General features: G+C 36.7%; 3 protein-coding genes across 6 annotated transcripts; 2 read left to right on the top strand and 1 right to left on the bottom strand.

Moving 5' to 3' along the window:
• The first annotated feature begins 38 nt into the window (after positions 1-38).
• LOC128018822 (centromere protein H) lies at positions 39-2,573 on the top strand. Of its 4 annotated transcripts, XM_052604613.1 has the most exons (11): positions 41-211; positions 515-640; positions 826-881; positions 965-1,001; positions 1,091-1,159; positions 1,234-1,290; positions 1,365-1,428; positions 1,538-1,589; positions 1,839-1,996; positions 2,083-2,196; positions 2,365-2,573. In XM_052604613.1, the coding sequence occupies exons 2-10, from the start codon at positions 522-524 to the stop codon at positions 2,167-2,169; spliced, it is 699 nt and encodes a 232-aa protein (XP_052460573.1). In that variant the 5' UTR covers positions 41-211; positions 515-521; the 3' UTR covers positions 2,170-2,196; positions 2,365-2,573. The 4 variants fall into 4 exon arrangements, with proteins under 4 accessions (XP_052460574.1, XP_052460573.1, XP_052460572.1 ...); XM_052604614.1 differs by lacking the exon at positions 2,365-2,573 and having other exon boundaries at positions 39-211; positions 2,083-2,332; XM_052604612.1 differs by lacking the exon at positions 2,365-2,573 and having other exon boundaries at positions 41-246; positions 2,083-2,332.
• Positions 2,468-7,267, bottom strand: LOC128018818 (DNA polymerase alpha subunit B-like). Its single transcript, XM_052604605.1, is given in 20 exon segments — positions 2,468-2,754; positions 2,855-2,981; positions 3,107-3,163; positions 3,312-3,418; positions 3,614-3,722; positions 3,814-3,887; positions 3,981-4,019; positions 4,191-4,315; positions 4,397-4,451; positions 4,558-4,620; positions 4,857-5,009; positions 5,164-5,252; positions 5,458-5,651; positions 5,799-5,908; positions 6,154-6,211; positions 6,319-6,345; positions 6,347-6,402; positions 6,528-6,652; positions 6,796-6,889; positions 7,139-7,267. Coding segments are annotated over 19 exon segments (1,812 nt in total). The 5' UTR covers positions 6,878-6,889; positions 7,139-7,267; the 3' UTR covers positions 2,468-2,592.
• LOC128018821 (probable dimethyladenosine transferase) lies at positions 7,260-13,155 on the top strand. Its single transcript, XM_052604609.1, has 12 exons — positions 7,260-7,443; positions 7,745-7,818; positions 7,961-8,047; positions 8,142-8,203; positions 8,289-8,382; positions 8,721-8,770; positions 9,040-9,163; positions 9,248-9,340; positions 9,421-9,485; positions 9,600-9,663; positions 12,038-12,144; positions 12,243-13,155. The coding sequence occupies exons 1-12, from the start codon at positions 7,386-7,388 to the stop codon at positions 12,283-12,285; spliced, it is 921 nt and encodes a 306-aa protein (XP_052460569.1). The 5' UTR covers positions 7,260-7,385; the 3' UTR covers positions 12,286-13,155.
• Positions 13,156-25,046: the final 11,891 nt, after the last annotated feature.

Genomic DNA, 25,046 nt, shown 5'->3' with positions numbered 1-25,046 from the left:
CAATCCTTTATTTCTGCTCATGCTGATGCAGGTGGGCGGGGTTTCGAGGCTCACTCTGGTCACATGACTGTCATGTGACGTCAAGACTTTCTGGCGGCAGTTTGAGGTTTGAAGCAGTCGATGGTTATTGAAGTCGCGCTGCTTAGAGTCGTGCAATTAAAAAAGGAATATTAGTACACAAAAGACGCAGCAGAAAGAACCAGAAGCGACGGTAAGTGAAACAAGTTGTTTACATACGCTCACTTGGTGGGTGTAGTTTTTATTTTATTTTATATTATATCCTTATCCGGTCATTATAAACAACTGGAAAGTCACTGGAATTCGAGAAAGTTGAGGTGCGAGAACTTTGGACCCAATCAAAGCTCACTTGATACCTATTTTTGTTATATCAATCATGTTGTATCAATTATCTATTTTGTTTCATAAGTATAAAATAAATCTATATACGTTCTATATCCGAGGTCTCTGAAACCTTGAAATTTGAATGGGATTAATGGTGTTTTTATTTTTGCAGACACACAATGATGAGTCTCAGTCATCATGATGAACCCTCTTCAGATGTTGATCCAGTTGAAATGAATAACAGTCTGCCTCATACAGCATCAGCTTCTGATGAAGTGACACCCACACGTTTATTAAAGTAATTTCACATTATTTCATTTGAATAATTTATCTTCTTCCACCATTGTGTAGAGCACTTATTAGCAGTACATAACTACTATATACTATTAGATACTATGTATTGCATACTTTATATACAATAATAGATGAGTAGAACTATACTTAGTATGTTTCATTTATGTCTTGTTTTTTTCTCTCTTCAAGAATGAAAGAAATAATGGAAAATCAGTGCTTTGAAATGAACGTTAAAGTCAGCATGGGTAAGTTCAAATTGTATATGTGAATAAACAACACTTCTGAACTAATAATTAACCTAATGCTAATTGTAGTGTTTGTTTTTAAGGAAAACATAAAGAGTCATGTGAAGCTGATGCAGACCTGTAAGCGTGTATTTGAATTTATGAATGTATCTGTTTATATAGTATATGTTCTAAAATAACCTGACATTCATATTATTAACAATTTGTAGGTCTAAGTATGAAAGTGAAATAGAGCAGGCAAGACTCTCGTATTTCAACAAAACACTGGTATTGAACAGGTAAAGATGCTGTGGTATCAAAGTTTTTTCTTTTTTAATCCAGTGTCCAAAAATGACTCTTTGTTTTTGTGTAGAATGCAGATTTGGAATGCCATCACTGAAAAGATGATTCAGAATGATCCAGATGCTGAGTGAGTGAATCCTAATTTAAATAAATCTGATCTAGGTACTCTGATGTTCATTTGTCCCAACTTTCATCATACAGGGTGCTAAAAGAACTGACCAATCAGAACACTGAGATCTGTGAAAAGACCCTGAAAATTTTAAAGGTGGGACATTCCCTGCTCTGCAAACCATTGTCATTTTTATGCATAATTCAATTCCATAATTCTCTTTTTTTGGCCTTAGAATACGTAATTGCTAATATTTTTTTTCCAGGAAACACGAGAGCTTCAGCATCAGATTACAGATGTCCAAAAGGAAAGACTTGGTACTTACTGTTTTAAAGACACTTGCTGATTTACAACCAGTCCCAGATGGAATCCTGCAGACTTTTATAAAGCATTTTCTGCTGTGATTTTTCTTCTTTCTTCTTTTCATTTGAGAGCTTGTTATATTTTGACAAGATGTAACGATTCTGATGGGTAAAATTATCATATAAAACTGTAAAAAGAAAGCTACAATCACATTTTCATTATGCCGTTTAGTAGAAAGTAATATCTCATTCATGTTTTCCTAGACCTAAAAGGACAAATTAAGAAGAAAATGCAGGAGATAAATGAGTTGAAACAGGTGAAGGAAAACCAAGGAGAAGTCCAGCAGAGAGCCAAAGAAAGAGCTGAAGCGGTCCTACAGAAATACCAAAAGGTCACCACCATTTTACAAAATGTGCTTCGGGTATGTGGCTTCACAATATTTTGCTGTTTATTTATTTATAAACACTGCTTTTTGCATAAACTTTGTCATAAAAACCTTGCTTTCAGGGAATCATACTGGCCAGTAAAGTCAACTGGAGGGATGATCCTAAATTAAGGGATGTTGCAATGGGATTAGAAAACATTCCCAACTAAAGACCTGTTTGAACACAGTTCTCCAATGTATGTAATTTACCTGTAAATGTTCTCACTGTTACCATGTTCAGAGTTATGCATATTTAAACTTTTTATAACGGCTCATTTGAAAATGTTTTAAAGGCATTCTGAATGTGAGATAAATGTTATTGTATTAATTCCACTTCCCAAATGAATTGTCTTTTTTTCTTAAAGTTCTGACTGATCCGTCAATAAGGGATGATGTATTACTACATCCACCACCAGCTGTACTTCTGTAATGCCATGCACTTTGTTGACACGGTAACTAGACAAAACAGCCTTTTACAAAGTATTTTATTTTCAAGCCAGTTTTGTTTTATTTTCCAGTTTAAGTGAAAAGTTTTAATACAGACATAATAAAAATACAGACATTGTTTAATAAAGTTCAAGCAGTAGGAAGGATCAATTGTATAATATTTTCACCACCTGTCCTGCAATACAAGGTCTTGCTCTCTTCCCCTCCACCAGCACAGGGTTTGGCTGAATGAGTAACCTTCCATAAGTCCCACCAACCTGTCCTTTAGTGAGACGGCCAGGATTGACACACACACAACCAATCACATCCTGAGAAATAATGGAAAATTAGTTTTCCAGTCAGAATTGACATAACCTTTTATCTGACAAGGTATATAAATAAACGCATCTGAAAATGTGAGTGATTTACCTTGATGAAATAGCGAAGTTCAGAAGGAATGATAAGAATATCAGGTGTGAGTTTCATTTGGCCAAATTGTTGAAACTTATCATAATCCATGTTAACTTCCTCCGCAGGAGGATAGAGAGGATAATAGCTAAAAGAACAATGAAATGTAATCTCGGAACCAGCAGAAAAGAGCACAGACAAACAACATTTTACTACTAATCAAACCGGAGGTAATTTCATTTTAATGGTGAGGACTGAATATGTTCTACAAACCTCCTCTGGGTCAGCATGTGTTTCATGATCCGTGAGAACCGTTCTGTGCCCGTGCCACTGCAAAAACCATAATTATACCATAAATCAGTGCTTGTGCTCACTCGTTCCTAAGAAGTTATTCTTTTTAAATTCACTGAATGTTAATGAAATAATGTAGGTTCACATGTTAGTCATGCTAGAATTACTAGTTGTTGAGTGTTATTACCTGCTGATCTCTTCAGCTCCCATATGAAACAAAATGTCTGTAGAGGTCAGGCCAAATGCCACATTACTAATGAGGAGTGTGCAGGGGTCAGGAGCTAAGGTCACTCGCTAGGGGTGGAAAATGTATATTGGACAACAAGATTAGAAATAGAAACTGTTCAATTACTCAGTTAAAACATTAAGTCTTATTAAATAAAGCCGTGTCTTTCTAATTAAGTTTGCCCCGAATCCTAAATATGATATAATATTCATCACCAGCACTTAAAATAAAAAGGACAGCCAGTTACATTCAAAGCATCTCACCGCTGAATCATCTATGCTGAGGTTGCTCAGGTTGAAGGGTGGCTGAGGATAAATGTAATGATGATGGACATCCCTCAGAGATGGCACAAACACCAACCTGCATCCCGACCTATAATAAAAGAATGTGTGCAATGAAACACACAGTTGAACACTACGAACACTTTCAATAAAAATGTGATGGAAAAAATAAAGATACAAACCCTTTGGTTCCTTCCACTATGCTATCCAGACATCTCTTGAAGATGGTTTCAAATGTTTCTGTTACCTGGTTTTTCTGTTAAAAAGGTTAACCATCAAGTGGTTAAATTTGTGGCCTTTATGAATTTTTTTATATATGAATTTCAAATACATACAAAATCTGGATTACCTCAATCTGCTCATGTTTGGAATCAACAAAAGGCCCGAGCTGTAAGAGAAATACAGTTTCCACAGATTTCCACTGTCAAGATTCCAATGATTTGAATACATTTATATAAAATGTCCATAGAAGCAGTCACACTGTTACATGAATTTGGTTGTCACAATTGTAGATTGTTGGACTAAAACATAACAGAAATGTGTCTAAAGCTGTACCCACCAGAATGCACACTTCAGGCCGATCTTTATTGATGATATTAATGAGGTCAATCAGAGGGTCATAGGTCAGACTTTCAGAGGGGGTGTACGGTCCACAAGCCATCATAACCATCACAGGCTCAGACACTGAAAAAGTGTGTTTTGAAGGGTATACTGTGAGCATTGATCTCAACAGCGATGTTCATGATACATTTTTACTCATCTAACCTTCATCCATTTCTAGTTTCACTTCAGGAGGACAGTGAAAAGGCAGGGGAATACCCTGGTGGAGAAACAAATCACAGAATAAATACCATAACTCATTATTTAACAAATTCGAACTTAATCCAAACAGGTTTAAACTGTTAAGAGTCCTATGCGAGGGATACCTCGTATAATTTGGTAGCAACAAACTTCTCTCCAGAGGTGTTCATGCCTTCCATGACAACAACCTACAAAAGAGAGCAAGAGAATGTTGCCAATATAGATAATATATTCCAAACACATTGCATGTTTAGAGATGTGGGGAGGGGCGGGGGGTACATTTTCCAATATATGTTTTTTTCTCAAATGAAAAATAATCAGAATTTTAAGATAATTATTAATAATTCTGGTTCATGCAATTATATGCAATATAATATAACTTAGTAATAAGATGAAAAACATATATGACAAAAAAAAGCATCACCTGTCCAGGAAAAAGCGAGAACTCTTTGAGCTCAGACAGATCCACAGGCACCTGTCTGCCCCCCTGTTCCTGTCCAGCCTCCAGCAGCACAGACTGGGCGTTGAGCTTCCCGTTACTGTCACAACATACTTGGCCCAGCACTGTGATGCTATCCTGCAACAAAGAAAGAAAATAAGATTACAGTTAGTTAAAATGGATACACACACACTGCAGAATTAACTTTTGCAGATAAATATTTTCTTTTTTATCACTTCTAGAATTGAATTCTTTAGACTTTATTGAGTCATGATGATGTCTTTGCTTGTACCTGAACAGGTAATGAAACTGCAGAGAATTCCTCGACGTTAAAATGTCTCCGGAGTTCTTCTCCGAGGTCCTCAATCTTTTCAGTCAGAACTATAGATAAGATAGAGAACATCTATAAATATCTAAAAAGACAATCTGTATGTTTCATGCAACACAAACACAAATCTACATCCTGCCATGCAGGTAGAACGGGTTTCAGTAATCGTGAAAGAATCCACATCCAACATAATGCACGTTTGGAAAAGAACAACGATTTGTACGAGGGGTTGAGTCGATGAGAAGAAAACGGCCTCACCGTCCCGCACGTCTCTCAATCTCTGGAACATGTATTTGTAACTGCTAATGAGTGAATTCTCTCCTCCTTCCAGCATCTCAACCCTCACAGAGCTTTGTCCTTTACCCGTCCAGCGCGGACCCTGCACCACCCCAAATGACGAAACCACCTCTCCTCGCCCACCACGCGTGCCATATTTTTGAGAAGGAGTTGCACTACACAAACACATAACACAACTTTATATTTACAGATTAAACTTGTTAAACAAGTTATGGTTGTGTCCGTGATTTTGTTAATGGTTCTGTAGCCTCATAAAGGTCTCACATATTAAAATCTGAATAAATGTTTGGTGATTTTATTACCTTGGTGAAAAGCTGGCAGGTGACAGCAACAGACTGGGACTGGTGAGTCGGGCTACACCTCTCTTGGACTGAGGTTGTTCTGGGGTGGTCAGTGCTCGTTTCTGAGAGCCCTGCAGTCACAAAGAGATTGGAATACATTTACATTGGTGCTTTTCACCAGTGCGGTTTCAAAGAAAGCAAATGTCAATAAACTGGAAATTACAGCAGTTGAGCAGACCAAATAAACTATTTGGGTTTACTTTAAAGAGCTGAGCTATACATGATTTCCTCATTTTGGAATCAGTAATGCATTTTTACCTGTCTATCTACATTTCCATCAAGTGTCCCCTACTAATCAGTCTCCAATTTCTCTTACTTTGGCAGGTGTTGAATAGGAATCCAGAATGCTCTCCTCTTCCTCTTCTGCACGGATTCTGTGAGACTCTATTAAGAAAACTACTTTGAGCATTTAGTGAAAAAAAGAAAAAATAATTACATCACATCAAATTAAACCCAGCGATGGTTTGAGTGATAAGGATACAGTTCCTGGATAGAATTGATGTCTCGTCTTGTTAAATTGGCTTCCCTTTGATGACCCTTTAGGCTTTTTCTTCTTGTTCAGTATCTGTAAGGAGTACATAAGCAGTATACAAATCAAGAAGTCAAGCATAGGGGGTCTTATTTATTAAGGCATCTCAGGAGATCTCAGAATATTTGTGTTGCAGTTATGTTTTGCACACTTGTACTTACTTCATGTTCAAACTGGTCCAGGTTATCAAGAGTGAGCAGCAGCTGACCTTTACCAGAGCTGAAAGCAAACCATTCAAATACGATCTCATCCCCCTTCAGCCTGTGACACAAACACTGCTCCAACACTACAAGAGACAATTATTACTGTATATATCCCCATCATAAGAGTGTAATTATATATATATATATATATATATATATATATATATATATATATATATATATATATATATATATATATAACAAGAAACTTGACATTTAACGTTACTTTTATCCACAGTGTCATCGTTGAAGGCTATGTTGAAAGTGTCGAGTTCAGATTTGATGTCCTCTGCAGTGACTGATGCCATTGTTGTTGTGTCCTGTGATGTTCAAAAATTCAGAATCTGTAACATTAGAACAGAATAAAGAAAATGCATACATATTCCGAGTAACAGATTCCATCAATCACAATGTTAAGAGCCCCACTGAATAAAACACTGAACTGGCGCTAAACACCATAACTTAAGAACCTATTTTGCTTTGTAGATACAATTATATTCAGCGGAATATAAAGCTCTAAATAAGAAAGTTATCTTCAGCAGACATTACATTATCATGTGATATCTTACCTTCTATATTAATGTAAAAATTCAGCTGTCATATTCCAGTAAATTCATCACGTTCAGATTGCCGCGAAAATGTCTCAGCAACAAGAGCTCTAAAAAGGTCACTTCCGGTTCCTCCACGCGACCTCCACGACGCCAGAGGGAGCTTGAGGCGGTGAACCTAAGTTGCTGCACGTGTTTATGATAGCGTGAACGTACTCACACATTTTGTACTTTAATCAGTTTGGATTTTCAAACATTACTTATCAAAATGCCGAAGGTTAAAGCTGAGAAAAAATCTCGACAACACCAGGAGGTGAAGAGTCAAGGTAACGTCAGCTTACGTTCGTGTTCTGTACTGCATACTGACGTAACGTTCTTGTCTAGGAAAATGAAGCTTGTTTTTGGACCCTAAAGAATGTTTGCATTGTGATATAATTTCCATGACATTTAAGCACATTTTCATGCGAAGTGACATCAATGTACTGCTTCATATACGTTAGATACGTTTTAAATTTGATTCGCGCTCTCTCTCAAGTTAAAAGTTTCTTTGTGGGCTATTATTGGACACGCATGTTTAAAGTTTGTTAGATATCCGCCGCTCATAAACAAAACATTCATTTGTTTCAGGTATTATGTTCAATACTGGTATCGGTCAGCATATTTTAAAAAATCCTTTGGTTGTCAACGGCATCATAGAGAAGGTCAGTATGTGACTTTTCTGTCAAATTTTTTCCTTTTATATTTCCTCAAGTTAAAGAAAGTGTCAGCTCTCTGAATGTTTCCCCACATTGCAACATCACAAAATAATCAGTGTGCTGATTTAATGCAAAAACATATTTGCAGGCAGCATTACGACCAACAGATGTCGTTCTGGAAGTTGGTCCGGGAACTGGTAACATGACTGTCAAACTCCTGGAGAAAGCCAAGAAAGTAAATATGTTTCTTAAACTAGTGATTAATTAATTTATTTTTATTATTATTTCCCCCCCAAATCATAATTACTTCATTTTACATTAATTCAAAGGTAGTTGCATGTGAGTTGGACACCAGGCTTGTCGCCGAGCTTCAAAAAAGGGTTCAGTGCACGTAAGTGTTTTTCGTACACATTCACTGACACTGTTGTCAAGACCTCAGCGCCTGTTTGATTGAAAAAAATCTGTTTTCAACGCAGTCCAATGCAAAACAAGCTACAGATCCTCATAGGGGATGTTCTCAAGACAGACCTCCCCTTTTTTGATGTCTGCGTGGCTAACTTGCCTTATCAGGTATTGGTTTACCGATTTGTTTCTCCTTGATCACTGTAGATCTATCTTTAGAGATGCTGGTAACACTTTACGATAAGGTCGTATTAGTTAATGTTAGTTAATATGTTAACGTTCAGATTTGTTCCAGTATTTATTCATTTTTTAAACATTGGGAAAAAAAAAAACTTAAAAAAAAATGTAAGTTCCTATTAGCTCAGGTCCAATAGATGATATTTTTAAATGTTGAAATTAACCATAGCTGAGATGAATTTAATGCTTTAGAAGTATTTGTCATGTTAATGTAGTTAACAAATGAAACCTTATTGTAAAAAAGGTTTTTTTTTTTTCTCTTTTCCTAGATATCATCACCTTTTGTGTTCAAGCTGTTACTTCACAGACCGTTTTTTAGGTAAGAAATTGTAGAAGCCGTTTTTTTTTCAGGCTGGTTCTGTAAATTTGTGTGTAGAATAGAGTAAATAAACTAATCGAAAAAAATTATTCACTCTTAAAACTGAAAAATGGGACTTAAATTCCTACCTACTTCTATCTTATTGATCATTATGATTTATTTTATTCACATTTGTACAAGTGGCTAATTTTCTCCCAGTTATACCATCTATGACTTTACAAAACCAGTTAATACCCACTGTATTACAATGGAAAATAATCTGTCTGTAGGTGTGCTGTGCTGATGTTTCAGAGGGAATTTGCCATGCGGTTGGTAGCTAAACCAGGGGACAAGCTATACTGCAGATTGTCCATCAACACGCAGCTCCTAGCCCGTGTGGACCACCTCATGAAGGCTGGTGCCTGTTCAGATTCATTTAATGTATTCTCATTATTATTTATATGTAAAATCATATACTAAAATGTTATGATTATGAAGGTGGGAAAGAACAATTTCAGACCACCTCCAAAAGTAGAGTCCAGCGTGGTGAGGATAGAGCCCAAAAATCCTCCACCGCCTATAAACTTCCAGGTAAGTGTCCTTCATTTAAGTGTGTATACTGACTGAGCAGTTATTGGAAATAAAGTAACTTTGTTTTTCCACATATATAGGAATGGGATGGTCTTGTCAGAATTGCTTTTGTCCGAAAGAACAAAACACTCAGTGCTGCCTTCAAGTAAGACATCAGTAAATGTTGTTTTTGTTGAGCAATCAATAGTAATAAATTCAAGCAGCTTGCCAGTCGTGATATTGAATTGACATTTTTGTTGTTGTTTTTTCTTCAATGAAGGTCTGCTGCAGTCGAACAGTTATTGGAGAAGAACTACAGAATCCATTGCTCAGTGCACAACATAGTGAGTCTGCTTCACTCTTTAAATATACTTGACTTGAGACACCATTATATTTTTGACTTTTACAGGTCTTAAAAAGTCTTAATTTACCCTTCCAAAAAAATAAGGCTTTAAAATAGGTCTTGAATCAGTCCTAAATTCATATTCATGCCATTAGATGTTGCATACATTGCATTAACATCTTTGTTAGTATTTTGTCGTGTTTTACATTTAAAATATCTAAACAGCCTTAAAGATACATTTAATTAAGATGCAAAATGAAGATACCTGATGTCTGTTTTCTGAGAAATTGAGAAAATGAAGTGAGTTTGAGTAAAACAACCAAAACATGTCACCTTTTTTCCCCTTTGAATTTAGCTGGTTTTTCTCAGCTCACTGGCAGTTTCTCAGAAAGCAAGACTTGTCTTGTACAGTATTGTTCAAAATAATAGCAGTACAATGTGACTAACCAGAATAATCAAGGTTTTTCGTATATTTTTTTTATTGCTACGTGGCAAACAAGTTACCAGTAGGTTCAGTAGATTCTCAGAAAACAAATGAGACCCAACATTCATGATATGCACGCTCTTAAGGCTGTGCAATTGGGCAATTAGTTGAATTAGTTGAAAGGGGTGTGTTCAAAAAAATAGCAGTGTGGCATTCAATCACTAAGGTCATCAATTTTGTGAAGAAACAGGTGTGAATCAGGTGGCCCCTATTTAAGGATGAAGCCAACACTTGTTGAACATGCATTTGAAAGCTGAGGAAAATGGGTCGTTCAAGACATTGTTCAGAAGAACAGCGTACTTTGATTAAAAAGTTGATTAGAGAGGGGAAAACCTATAAAGAGGTGCAAAAAATGATAGGCTGTTCAGCTAAAATGATCTCCAATGCCTTAAAATGGAGAGCAAAACCAGAGAGACGTCGAAGAAAACGGAAGACAACCATCAAAATGGATAGAAGAATAACCAGAATGGCAAAGGCTCAGCCAATGATCACCTCCAGGATGATCAAAGACAGTCTGGAGTTACCTGTAAGTACTGTGACAGTTAGAAGACGTCTGTGTGAAGCTAATCTATTTTCAAGAATCCCCCGCAAAGTCCCTCTGTTAAAAAAAAGGCATGTGCAGAAGAGGTTACAATTTGCCAAAGAACACATCAACTGGCCTAAAGAGAAATGGAGGAACATTTTTGTGGACTGATGAGAGTAAAATTGTTCTTTTTGGGTCCAAGGGCCACAGGCAGTTTGTGAGACGACCCCCAAACTCTGAATTCAAGCCACAGTACACAGTGAAGACAGTGAAGCATGGAGGTGCAAGCATCATGATATGGGCATGTTTCTCCTACTATGGTGTTGGGCCTATTTATCGCATACCAGGGATCATGGATCAGTTTGCATATGTTAAAATACTTGAAGAGGTCATGTTGCCCTATGCTGAAGAGGACATGCCCTTGAAATGGTTGTTTCAACAAGACAATGACCCAAAACACACTAGTAAATGGGCAAAGTCTTGGTTCCAAACCAACAAAATTAATGTTATGGAGTGGCCAGCCCAATCTCCAGACCTTAATCCAATTGAGAACTTGTGGGGTGATATCAAAAATGCTGTTTCTGAAGCAAAACCAAGAAATGTGAATGAATTGTGGAATGTTGTTAAAGAATCATGGAGTGGAATAACAGCTGAGAGGTGCCACAAGTTGGTTGACTCCATGCCACACAGATGTCAAGCAGTTTTAAAAAACTGTGGTCATACAACTAAATATTAGTTTAGTGATTCACAGGATTGCTAAATCCCAGAAAAAAAAAGTTTGTACAAAATAGTTTTGAGTTTGTACAGTCAAAGGTAGACACTGCTATTTTTTTGAACACACCCCTTTCAACTAATTGCCCAATTGCACAGCCTTAAGAGCGTGCATATCATGAATGCTGGGTCTTGTTTGTTTTCTGACAATCTACTGAACCTACTGGTAACTTGTTTGCCACGTAGCAATAAAAAATATACTAAAAACCTTGATTATTCTGGTTAGTCAAATTGTACTGCTATTATTTTGAACAAAACTGTATGTCAATATGCTTCTCAAGTAAATGCATCTTGATTTAAGATTTAGATATTTGCACTGAAAACAAGAAAATACTGAGGACGAAAATCCTTTTTGCTCTGTGTGCTATGAAGGTACAGTAAAAGTTATTTACAAATTCTAGTTAAAGTACGTATTTTTACGTATTTTTTTTGTAATGAAATAGATTTAGGGAACATTGACACACTGTTTAATTAAAATGTATTCCTTAAATTTTCTTTAAGTGGTCTTAAAAATGGTCTTGGAAAAAGTCCTAAATTTACTTTCATGAATCCTGCAGAGATCCTTTCATTAAAATACATTTCCAAATTGTATTGCAGGAAGTGCAACAGGATTTCAGCATCACTCAGAAAATTGAAAGCATCCTTAAAGAGTCAAATTTTAGCGACAAGAGGGCACGTTCCATGGATATAGATGATTTTATGGTGTAAGTATGAAACTTCACTTCATAAAAAATACTTTTAATACTTGTTCTTTGGGGGGTGTTTCGTTATGCATTTTTTCTGTATCCATATTTTACGGTAGGCTTCTTCATGCGTTCAACTCCGCTGGGATACACTTCTCCTAAGATTTAAGAAACGGGAAACAGCTACTAGGCTGACAGGAAGTGATGTAACAATCTTCTCATATTCTGGTTGATGCTATGTGAAGAAATGAACCTTTCCAGTGGAATGGGACCCCTAATCACTCAGGCTGGAAATGTTTTGTGCCTTTCCTGAATCAGGGAATATTTACGGACATCATTCAGATGTAAAACTGGTGACTGTTAAGAGGATTGGAAGAGGACATCTTGGGTTTTTATCACTTCTCTTTATGTACATGCTCTGCAGTTGTGAGTACACCAGTTTACTCTTCGTATAGCTGAGGTTGTCTCAAAGAATATTAATCTTCACCAATCTCAGCACTGAACACATAGCATACTATCCCACCCACTGTGTACTGCTAAAGTGTCAAGTGCCTGAATTGTCAAAGTGAGAAATGCTAACACTTTTCTATAAGGTTTAGTTGGTTAACCTTAATGTATTTATCAGGTGGCATGTACTAATTGATGGTATTTTTACAGCATTTTGTATCATCTTGTGACATCTTAATGTTAATTTGTAAATATTGAAATATATTTAATCTAGTTTACAGTGCAATGACTTAAGTTAAACAGTTTGGAATGTTAAACTTGTATTAGTGTATATATAAAAAATTACTTCAATTAATAAATGCTGTTTGTCCATGCTAGAGCTAAAGCTATTGCTTTAATGTTAAATTGGAACTTATTGTTTAGTGCTACCTAGAAATCTTTTAACATTCAGGTAAATGTTTGTAAACTTTGTGTAAATATAATGGCTAATTATGTAATGGGTGATTTACCTATTTTTAGATTCATTTAAGGCATGTTTCTTAGAAAGGTTTAGCTGTACAAGGTCAATAAAACCATTGAAAAATATTTTGTGTTAATTTCGGTATTTAGAAAATGTAAAATCAATCTGCATACAGATCTTTGGACTTTATAAGAAAGTTGAGAAAATGCTTGTTCTGTTGCTCGCATACCTCGTGTGAGACTTGTCAGTAGTGTGTTTCTATTACGAATCATTTTGAACTGTTCAAAGCCACTCTCTTAAATTGTGATGTCAGTGAAGCAGAGTTTCAGATCCTCCTCCCGTTTTTGATGCAGGATGTTCAAGATCAAAGTCTGACTCTGAACTTGAGAGAAGGTGCTTTGATGCAACATGCTTTTTTTTAAACTTTTTTTAGCTGCAGGATAATCAACACTTAAGTGAAATTTTGATTCAAAGCTTTTTCAAATTAGGCTTACCCATACTCTTTAGGGAGGTAAATGCTTTACCTTACCTTTGTGCCATGTTGAATATAAATGGAAATAAATATCTTCAGTGAGGCTCTTTTGTGCACCAAACACACGATGACCATCTCCAGATACTGACCAACATCCTGAGTGTACTCCACTTAGGAAAAAAGACATTTAAGCCAGCCTAAGATTTGGTTTTAGTTGGTCTTGTTGGCTGGTCTGTTGGACAGTTTTAGGATTTTGGCCTCATTTTAGCTGGTCTGACCCATTTAATCCAGTCTTTTCTCTTTTTTTTTTTTTTTCTCAATAAAGTAAATTCTCTGTACTTTAATAAAATGCTAAATAACGGTGGTTTTTCACATGACATCAGATTAAATGAGTTGAAAATCGTTTTGGTTGTGGTTGTTAGAATAAATTATATGATTATTACTGTGGCAGTTTCATGTTTTGACTTTACAAACTGTTTGTTGTAGTCACATTATTTTTACTCTAGATGGCTCTCAAGTAACGTTATATTTTTGTATCGCATTACGTACACGAAGGCTTATAGCGACTGACTTTCTTGAAGTACATGGCTAAGAGAGCAAAACGTGTGAATGAGAGTCATGTTTTAAAAAATAAATAAAATGGAAAAAGATCTGTCAACATATGGTATAATTAGGTGTTTGCGGTTTAACTTAAAATCAACTTGGCAAATTCTGCATGTTTTCCTCCTCAACCTGGCTCCTTTTACTCCTACCAACACCAAAATGTCACTGCTTGTCTCAATATTGATAGATCTAGCTTTATTGATTGATAGCAGGCAGGCAGGGACTCGTATATGCTGGGGTGAAGTGTCTTGCTCTATGGAGAAGTGGAAGGAATTGATTCAAGAGTTGGAGCATCACAGGATTGACAGTGGCCTCTGCTGTCAATCAATGCAAGGGTTTGTGTTGACTGCCTGGCAGTGCTCGGAGCAGAGATGGACCGATAGAAACTGGATTTATCTTCCAAAAATGTGTGGACTGTAGGTTTCTTTTTCTCTTATGCTATCCAGACTGCATTTATTTGATCAAAAATATAATAAAGACAGTGATATTGTGATATATTATTACATCATTCTAAATGTGCTGATTTGCCGCTTTAACAAATCTTTCTTATTATCGATGTTGTAAATGGTTGTGCTGATTAATAGATAGATAAAATATTAGATATTTTTGTGGAAAACATTTTATTTTTTGGTCAGGATTTTTTGATGAATAGAAAGCTCAAAAGAATAGTTAATTTGAAAGTATGAAAGTATATAAAAAATCTTACTGACCCCAAACTACTGAACTGTAGTGCATTTCATGTAGCATATCCATCCCTCTTGTTTATTATTTATGTTTATCAAAGGTGCATTGAGAGATGCGGATAAATTTGTAGTTTTATGAAGGTTGATATACTCCCCACATTGACTCTGAACACTTAAAGTGATGCATAATACATGAAATTATGAGTGCACACAGTCATGTTTGACATTTCTAGAGCTAAATGTCACCTGAACAGGTGTATCTTCTATTGCAGGACATTCTGCAGTGCTAAGATTATTTTTTTTTTTTGCATTGCACCTGCTCATTTAAACAGATTCCTCTCTAACACATCGCTGTATTTAATGGAAGATGTCACTGAATTGTCTGAGAAATCTTTGTGGCCTTACATCAAAATGCTTTCAGCTAGTATTACAAACTTTCCGGCTGAGTTGCAAACACTCAGTTATCCTTGCACAGACTTTCCATTTTTCACTTGGCTCCTGAAGTCTTGATGAAAATAATTAATTGGGCTTTTGGTGTAAATCCCACTCATGCTATCCAGAAACTGTCCTAGTTTTCCTGTATACGCAGGTTCTTGCCAGTCGCCGAGCCTGAGGCCTGCTGATAGGATCGAGATTAGAAATTCAAATATCTTTCTTCTTTGATGTAAAACAAGAGAGCTTTTGATCCTGGCACCCGGAGGACATGCCAACCCAGTCTACACATTGATCCTGCGAAACTTGTTTGACTTTTAAATGAATTTATTTATCTATCTCTTTCTACTGTATCTATTTCTTTTTTCCTTTTAAATTGTTCACTCTGGGCAAATGGTTCGATTCTCTTGATCACTGTCTGTGATACAGAATAAAGGAGAACTCTGAGCGACTGGAGGCCATGGGAAATATCTGTTCTGTGGGTCAAGCATCTGTTGTTGCAGAGCTTAATTTGAAGTTTCAGTGTCACTATTGCTTTCTATTGTAGTTGTAGAAATTCTTCTTGCCTTCACTGACCTCCATGTTGCGTAGTGGCCCTTTCTGATTGGCTGGTTGCAACAGACCGTGGTGGTGTCCCATAAATACTCACTGTAGCATTTAGCTCCTGTCAGGGTCAATGGTGTGGGACGGTCTTAACGACCCCAGACAATGATGCCATGATAAGCTAATCTAAGGGACTCCATCACTGAGAAGGTCATGATCAGGAACTCATCACAGTTTTGAATTAGTTCATGACTGGAAGTGATGATTAATTCGATCACATTGGGAACCGTTATGGATTTTGCATTTTAGATATGTCAAAATGTGCTTTTGTAAATTTGTGGTTTGTTATTCATCCATTTAGCCAACATTGAAGGTAGTGTGAGTCAAAAGCACTTATTTTTTAAAATGCTGACATTTTAATTATTATTAGGGTACAGAGGACAAGAATTGATGTGGAGAATATTTTTTAATTCTTTAAAAATGTGTAAACGCACTTAAAGCCTTATTGCCTAAAAATAAAGTTTATATATATATTTATATATATATATATATATATATATATATATATATGAAGTTCAAAACCTGAGTGATGTCCTTTTTTTCTGCTGAACACACAAAAAAAAAGATAGTTTGAAGAATGCTGAGGGGCCAAAAACAGTGACTTTATTGACACATTGTATAGAAAGAAAACCCCCCCCACCAAAACCTTCTTTTGTGTTAGAATGAAATTAAGGTGAGTAAATGATTTTAAAAGATTTTCAGATAATTTAGCAAAGAATTTTCTTGTTTAAACCAATTTTTTTTCTTTCTTTTCTTTTTTTTTTTTGCATTTTTGCTTTAAGTAAATTGATTTGGTGTTGTATGCTTAGGTATTTGTACTGGAAAACATCAAAAATGATGATTAAGAAACACTTTGAAGCCACAAACTTTACTGCACTTTTTTTCACTTATTTTAAGTATATTAAGTTATCTCATGATCAAGATATAAAAACAAGTTTTAGTGTCATATGCAGCATCATTTCTCAAAGTAAATCTATCTTGTTTAAAGTATTTTTTTTTTATTTTACACTTTTCTTCAAACACAGAAGTCACATAAACCTTATTAAAATCTCATTAAGAAGTCTTTTTTTTTTTTTTTTTGCTGTATCGAGGTAACTTCTCTTTCTAAATATTTCACTTTTTTAAATATTAAATGCTGTTAGCATTACTCCCTCGTTAATTTAATGTGGTCTCACACTAGACCTTTGAATTAGTGATACCCCAGTGAGAAGTTCATTTCTTAAGAGCATTCACACTGATGATTAAGCATGCGACTATCGGTCTTCTCTTCATATATTTCCCCTCTCATTCTCTCTCAGACTAACGGATGCTTGAAATTCGTTGAGGTATTCCCAGCGTGCTCAGTTGGACGTGACACAGGAGCACGGCTGGGCTCTGACCTGGCCCCCCTGTTGGATATTGATGTCTGCAGATGTTCACATACAGAAAGGGCAGCCTCATCCCCTCCTGCTCCTGATAAATCATATAAAGGGAGGGATTCACTCTGCATTATTAATGGTCTGTAGGGAGGGATGAGAGAGGGCTTACTAGAGAAAGAGAGAGAGAAAAAAAACATGCTGTTCAGCCTTTTCAGCTGCCCAAGGTTAGCCGGACACCAGTTAAGAGATCCTGACAGGTGTGTGTGTGTGTTAGTGAGAGAAAGATTTTCCCCATGGGAGACGATGATCTGGAGTTTTTGAGAGCCAGCCTTGCTGTGACAGGCCTCTCCACGGCAACCTGTCAGGGCAGCCCCTTTCAAGCAGGTTTGAGGGATGTCATGAGGCTGTGGCATGGAAGTCTTTCGGAGGGGGAGGGAGAGAGAAAGACAGATTGAACGGAGAGCCGTATTTCCTGCACTCGCACCACTGACATGCATGGATTTTATGAGGCTGTGAAGCTCAATCAGTTAGCGCACACTCCATGAAAAGAGTGTTTTCACACACATCCTAATGCATTCTGCAACTTTCATTTTCATAATTTAAACCTCAGTGCCCTTTAGGCACAAAAAGGTACTACTACTTACTTTAGTGGGGAAGTATAGTGGCCTAGTGGTTAGAGCGTTTGACTCCTAACCCTAAGGTTGTGGGTTTGAGTCTTGGGCCAGCAACAGTATTTAGGTGCCCTTGAGCAAGGCACTGAACCCTGGGCGCTGCAGCATAAATGGCTGCCCACTGCTCTGTGTGTGTTCACTGCCGTGTGTGTGCACTTTGGATGGGTTAAATGCAGAGCACGATTTCTGGGTATGGGTCACCATACTTGGCTGTATGTCACGTCACTTCTCTTACTATTTCAGCAATATCTGTTAAAAAGGCCATTATAGCTTTAAGAATAATTAATCTTCTGATCGAATCTCTCGCTCTCTTTTACCGAGACTGACTGACACACAGGCAGCCAATAAGCCAATCACAGCACACTGCGTGGAATATTGTATCCCTCAATGCAATGTGCTCAACTTGTCCTCACCTTTCCAGTACCAGAAGTAATTGCAACTGCAATCTCTTTTAAACAATGAATATTCTCTATCTATCTATCTATCTATCTATCTATCTATCTATCTATCTATCTATCTATCTATCTATCTATCTATCTATCTATCTATCTACAGTTGTTGCAGCTATTAAATTATGGTAATATGGTATTAACCACCACTGTCATTAAAAATAAATAAATTAAAATTAAAGAATAATGGCTTCTTTTAATGGTTTAAAGGCTGAAATACACCATACAACTCTTAAAACTGGAGCAGATTTCCAAACACTGCGCATCATACTCTAAATAACTGAAAATCACACACAACCAGCTCATTCTGAATGGAAAAACTCACACAGTATATGAAATGTGTAATCTTTAACTTCCCACAATCTGCAGACTTGCTCTGACTTTCATCAACTATATAGCGTTGACTCAGAAAACTTTCAGCAACTAGCATTTTCCACAAAAGTGACAAAAGTAATGTACTCCAGCCTTAAAAGAGATTCCACTTTGATTTATTAAAATTGTACAGAAGCAACTATAAACGTCTGTAACTAACGGCATTTGGTTGGACATTTTTCAAAAATGTTATTTTAAGAGTGATTGCTAATAACTTTACTACAACAAACCACTTTTTCCTCTTGCTAAGTGTCCATGTTACTTAAAAAAGTTCCCACTTCCAGTCATTAGGACTCAGCTTTTGAAAATGGCAGTATAACTGGACCTTCCATGCAAGCTCAATTCCTCTCTCCCTCTCTCCCTCTTCACACTGTGGTTTTGAATGAATTAGCACTCTTTTTGATGGTGAGAAGCTTTGAAAGCTTGTCCTCTAGCCGCCCAGCCGCCCCTGGCTGTGGTTAGTTCCTGGTGCAGGGCAGGCCGCCTTTGAACCTCTAGAGGGGGTGGGACAGGCATCTGGGGAGCGGGCGAGTACAGCCTGCGGCCTGCACTGCACCAGGAACTACACCGCCCCCCCCCCCCCCCCCCCCCCAGATACAAGCTCTAGAACGCTGTCTTCTAGAATGCTGTAGAATGCTACAAGGGTTGAATTCGATTGAGAATTTGATGCATTTAATATTAGACTAAGGGGAATCATCTCTCCCATGTTGCAAAGATGAGATGATTTGATATTCATATTAATATTTTTTTTTCATTCATACTCCCAGAATGCCTACTTTCCTCCGAGAGATTGGAATCTCTACTGAAAACAAAGGCAATGCTGTGCAGTATGTTCACACTGCTCTTTTCCTTTTCCCTTCAAACTGAACTGTGATAAGGGCCAAGACAAAAAAGCAGCATTTAATTTGGATTAACTTGTATTTGACTTATATGCTCACATAATGGACAAAGTAATTTGTTACTGTGGCTCTATGAGAAGCAAAGGTTGATAATTATTTTGTTACCCAGCTAAAACATTGTCAATGTTACATTTAAACGTCACTAAAAATACATAAACGATGAAGAAACATTTAAAAATGTTAAGACGAACATATTTTTGCGTTAAGGTTTTGAGAACATACAGACCAGATAACTTAACATAACATTATTATTTTAATGTAAACTGGAATAATGGTTGTCCATAACATTGAGAGAACCTATATATATAACTATACTTTACCGATATATAGCAAGGTTGGGGGTTTGATTCCCCGGTAACACATGATAGGTAACAACTGATAGCCTGAATGCACTGTAAGTTGCTTTGGATAAAAGTGTCTGCTAAATGTATGTATATATATAGAAAACTCTAGTACTTTACTCTTAAAACATACATTCAGTGTATCTCATATGATGTTATTCTTCTGTCTTGAGGTACGTGTACTTAAGCAAACACAAATGCAGTAATTTTTCTTCGCCTTGAGCGGCAGGGCCATCTTCTTGATAATTTAAAATCCAGGTGTGAAGGAATGTCAGCTCTCTTCTTGAATAACACCATTAAACCCACTCTGGTAGAGCTGAGTGCCAAGGTCTAGGCTGTTAGATAGCAATTATCTCTCCTGGAGAGCAAGCGGAAGGGAATCTCACTCATTTAATTGACTGTCAGGCTGCTATCTGCGTGTGTGCTTACTGTAATCAGACATGTTCCACGTCCCACAAATTGTGAGTGGTCCAGTTCAAGGTAAATTTCTTGTGGCATTTATATGATAGCACGCTCCTAAAAGTTGACTAAATGAACCTTTAGCAGACAGAAATAATTCTCTGATGTATAACATAAGCTACATTTATCTGAGCAAAAATACAGTAAAACAGTAATATTGCGATATATAAGTGTAATAACATAAAACTCCATAATCATCGGGAAGAAGGAGGTGGGAACCGGCGGACAATCAAATGAAACTTTAATAATCAAAAAAAAAACACAAAACAGATAACACAAATAAAGGGCAACCATTAAAAAAAAACCCAGGCCTGGTCCTCTCTCATCCTTCACTGTCGTCGCTCCAGTTTTATATCCTTCCATCTCCTCTGTGGGACTCGAGACCGGTGGTGGGTCGCAGGTGTCGCTCATTTCCCAATCACTCCACCACCCTCGCTCTTCCCACATCTCTCAGCCCCGCCCCACTCGTCACAATAAGATATTCTATTCTATTAAACTAGTTTAAAATATTTTTAAATATAATTGCGTTTGATGATTTTTGTTTGCCATTACTCAAGTCTTTATTATCTCATGATCTTACAGAAATCATCTGATGCTCAGGAAACATTTTGATTATTAATCAAAACATTACACTCAAGAAGCATTATTATCAATATGGAAAACAAGCACTGCTGAAGAATATACAAAAGAACGGCATTTATTCTAAATATAAACTTTTGTTACTGTACATTCTAAATTTTCTGAATGACACTGGGCGAATTAAAAATGTTAAACCTGTTTCTTCCAGAAAAATGGACCAGAAATATTGATGACTCATCACTACTCTGCACATTTTTGTCCAATCAAATGCTCTCTAGAATGAGAACCTCTAGAATGAATACCTATTGACCATGAAATGGTATGATCCATTGCTGCGTCCCATCCAAAATTCTTGATACCTTCAAAGTCATTTGAAATATGTAAAAAATATTCTAGTTTGACCCTTTATACTTCTGACACGTCATTCCAAGGTGAGTCTGGGCCGCTGTGGAGTTCAAAAGCAGGCATCCGTCAAGCAGGTGTACTTGGTTGCTAAGCCTTGTATCAGAGTTTTTCTCTGGAGTTTCAAAGAGTGAAGGTCAAACTCATGCTAAGCCGCCTCGTTAACTCTCCATCACAGCGCATCATTGGTCCGTCAGCGTGTGTGCGTGGGGAGGATGTTAACCTCAGGCTAATTTCCTCTTGCCTCCACTGACTCCAGTTGCTACTTCTGAAGGATGTCTGTTCCACAGAGGTGCTTCATTAAGGCACGTCTCAACCCACGCTCAAGCATGCAAGCAAACACAAAGCATGCTGCCACACGCAGACGTCGTCACTGTCTCTATGATCACTGTGTTGCGTCAGCAAATTCTGTCAGATGTGATTTGCAGAGAGCTGATTTTGCTCTTTCACACTATTAGGGGGGCTTGACTGATGTTTCTAGTTTTTGAACACAGCACCATTCTTGTTAAAAACAATTGCGGCCTAATATGTGGGATCAACAGATTGTAGTAAAAGTTAAAACAACTGTTATACAACAGTTCATTTGCCAGATTTCTTTTTTTCTTCACAAGACAGTTAATTAACCATTTTATTTTTAAGCGCCGCTCGCCTTGGTTATTGCTGGTAACTTAGACAAGCTGTATTAGAAAAGCCTTGATTGTTTGGTTTCAAACTGGTGGTTTGATTTGAAGAGTGTGATTTTCAGTAAATTGCATTCAAGTAGGATTTCTAAATAGCCTAAAATGTCTGAATTTTGGCTTTGTTTTTTTATTGAATGCTCTCTCCAGTCCCCATATATTAATTGTACACATATTTGCATGACTCTCTGTATTTCCACCTTCTTGCATGCCATGATCAGTTGATTGTGTACAATGCCTGAACGCTATTGGTCAGACTACTTTTCAGTCATTACCTTCAGCAAGTATTAAAACAATTAGAAAACAAAGCCAAAACTCATTTTAAGCAATTTAGAAATCCCAGCCAGGACATGTCTGGGAAAAAGAAGACACTCTGTGTTCCTGAAGTAGTACAATATAAGTTTATCTGTGTTTTTCATGAAGGAATTTGAGAAATTATAAAGTAACATGATTAAAAACTGCAGACATTGCAGATAAGAGCTGGGGAAAAAAGCTTATCACAGTAAACTGAGAAAAGCTTTATTTAACAGGGAATGCAACTGATGATAGTGTATATGCAGAATGAAAAAGTGCCACTACGTATCCACTCTACATACCTATTTTTAGTGACCCAGAGACAGCATTTTTTAAATAATTTTAATAATTCAGATTTTTTAATTAGGAATTTATGTAAAATTGCATTTGATTCTTTCCAAACACACTGATCCTCCATATAAGAAAAAACAAAAGCTTTTCTAAGAATATGGTGGATGGAAAGAGTTGCTAAGGTAATGTTTTTAAGGTTAGGCTTAGCTTAAAAAAAAAACAATTACACTACAATCAATTAGATTAGAGAATTGTTTTTAAATTATTCCAGTCATATTGTTCCAGTTATGACACATTCCATTAACACATTTGGTAGACGCTTTTATCCAAAGTGGCTTGCATTGCATCCAAGGCATACATTTTATGAGTTCTTGCTTTCCCTGGGAATGAAACCCATGACCTTGGTGTTGTTAGTGCCATATTCTACCATCTGAGCTACTGATGCACACTCCAACTTTTCAAATACATGCCCGAAAACCATAATGCACAAAATGATTGACAGGCATATATGATCGGCCATCATAAGAGATTTCTCAGATCATCTGTTTTAGTGGTAGTAGCATCTAGTGTGAAATTGCTTATGGCACCTTAAAGTATCATGAAGGAAAATCAATATCCAGGTTCAGCATCTAACTTTTATTAATCAAAAAAATCCAGAGTAATAATTTTTAGCTACTTTGGAAGATTTATTTAGTATGGGTGTCATTGACTTGAATTTAAACCAGGAATTCACTGTCTCCATTGGGTTTTATAACACTTTTTGTAAGATCTATGAAGAAATTCAATTATGTTTTATTGATCATTAAAACCATCGGGAGGCCCCAGCCTTGAATTTTTAAGCTGGGCGTGAACAGGTTCCCCCTTCTAGAACATCAAGGTCACCCCTTCACATCTTCTTCTTGACCTTTCCTTTCCCCTGATACTTACCTGCAGTCATCCTCAAATGCTGGATTTGAAACTCTGAATTAAAACACCTTGCTATGATTCTCTAAACTTTTTTGTAAAAACCTTGGTTTTGATAAGAAAAAAACTTTACATTACATTTAGTCTTGCATGATTTTCTCAGCTCCACTGTGTTAAAATAAGCCATGGTGTTTCTGCATTGTCAAGATAATTTGTACTGTTTTTGAGTGAATGGAAAATGTGTTGATGTTGTTAAGTGTCTTGGACTCAACACAAACACATAAACACTTGCGGTGTGCTCAGATGAATTGTTGGGGATGGGCAGGCAGGTTGGGGCAAATACCAGTTTGCAAATACCGGTCTCATTCATAACTTTCCAACCATAGTTGGCTGTGTTAATGGCATTTAATCTATAGGGAGAGAGAGTGAGACAGAAAGTGAAAAAGGAATAAGAGAGAGTGCGTGTTTGAGAAAGTAAGACCACACAGAAGCCATAACTTTTATATCAAGTCTGTTTTATTGCTAAGGACAAAAGCAGTTTCAGTAAAGCTGATATGAAATATGAAAATTAATGGGCCATGTTTTTTCTCCTTGCCATTTAAGACACTTTGCGCCCATCACACTGGCCTGTCCATGCTTGTTCCCTACCTGGCGCTTGATTGGAGGAACTTCACTGAACGAGTACTGCAGCCAGCGCTCAGGTTTGATACATCGCTGAAATGCCCTTGTTGTAAATGAGGTGTGATGTGCATCAGCATAATGTAAATTTAAAGCTTGTAAAATGTTTCATTCGTGGATTGATAACATAGATCCGCCAGATGGTCGCAGTCATTGCCCTCGGAACTCTGCTTACCTGCTTCTCTTCATGAGTTATTAATCTGCCTGTAGATTTTACTGCACAGACTGACAGTACGTGTCCACCAAGGAGGTCAATAATACATGGAGAAATGATTTCTTCCCATCTTTCAAAAGAAAAGACATTTGAATTCTCTTTTACTACCTCAATTAAAAAAAATCTTGCTTTTAAGGCCCATGCAAATTTGGCCATGCTAAAACATCTACTATATTATAATAAAGTTGTAAATATCATATTCTTCCATACTAGTGGACTTGTACTGTCAGCCCTCCGCCAGGCACAACTAAACTTCTCAGAATCTGCCTCTGGAGTGCATTTGCCTTGGTTCTTAAGCAGGGATTGATCCAGAGCAAAATATAACCAAACCTAAAGAGTAACCATATTCCTTCATTCATCTTCTTTTATATTTGAAGAGATTTAACTTTTAAATGAGGCCATAAGCTTTTGTTCAACTGCTGTGCTTCAAAAGTTCTTTAGCTTCCAAAGTTTTTTTTTTTTTTTAGTGCCATGAGTAAAAAAAAGACCTTTCGTTATGAACAAAAATCAAATCTCATTACTGTCGCTGTCCTTTTGAGTAACAAAAGCCATTCAGAGTATTCAGAGGTCTCTCTACTTAAGTTAATAAATGCTGAAAATAGTTGTCAAGACATAATGTACAGTTTTGTTCAAAAT

The sequence above is a fragment of the Carassius gibelio genome, chromosome A8 (genome assembly GCF_023724105.1).
Source record: "Carassius gibelio isolate Cgi1373 ecotype wild population from Czech Republic chromosome A8, carGib1.2-hapl.c, whole genome shotgun sequence".
Lineage (NCBI taxonomy): Eukaryota > Metazoa > Chordata > Actinopteri > Cypriniformes > Cyprinidae > Carassius > Carassius gibelio.
This window is presented reverse-complemented; position numbering and strand designations above follow the sequence as displayed.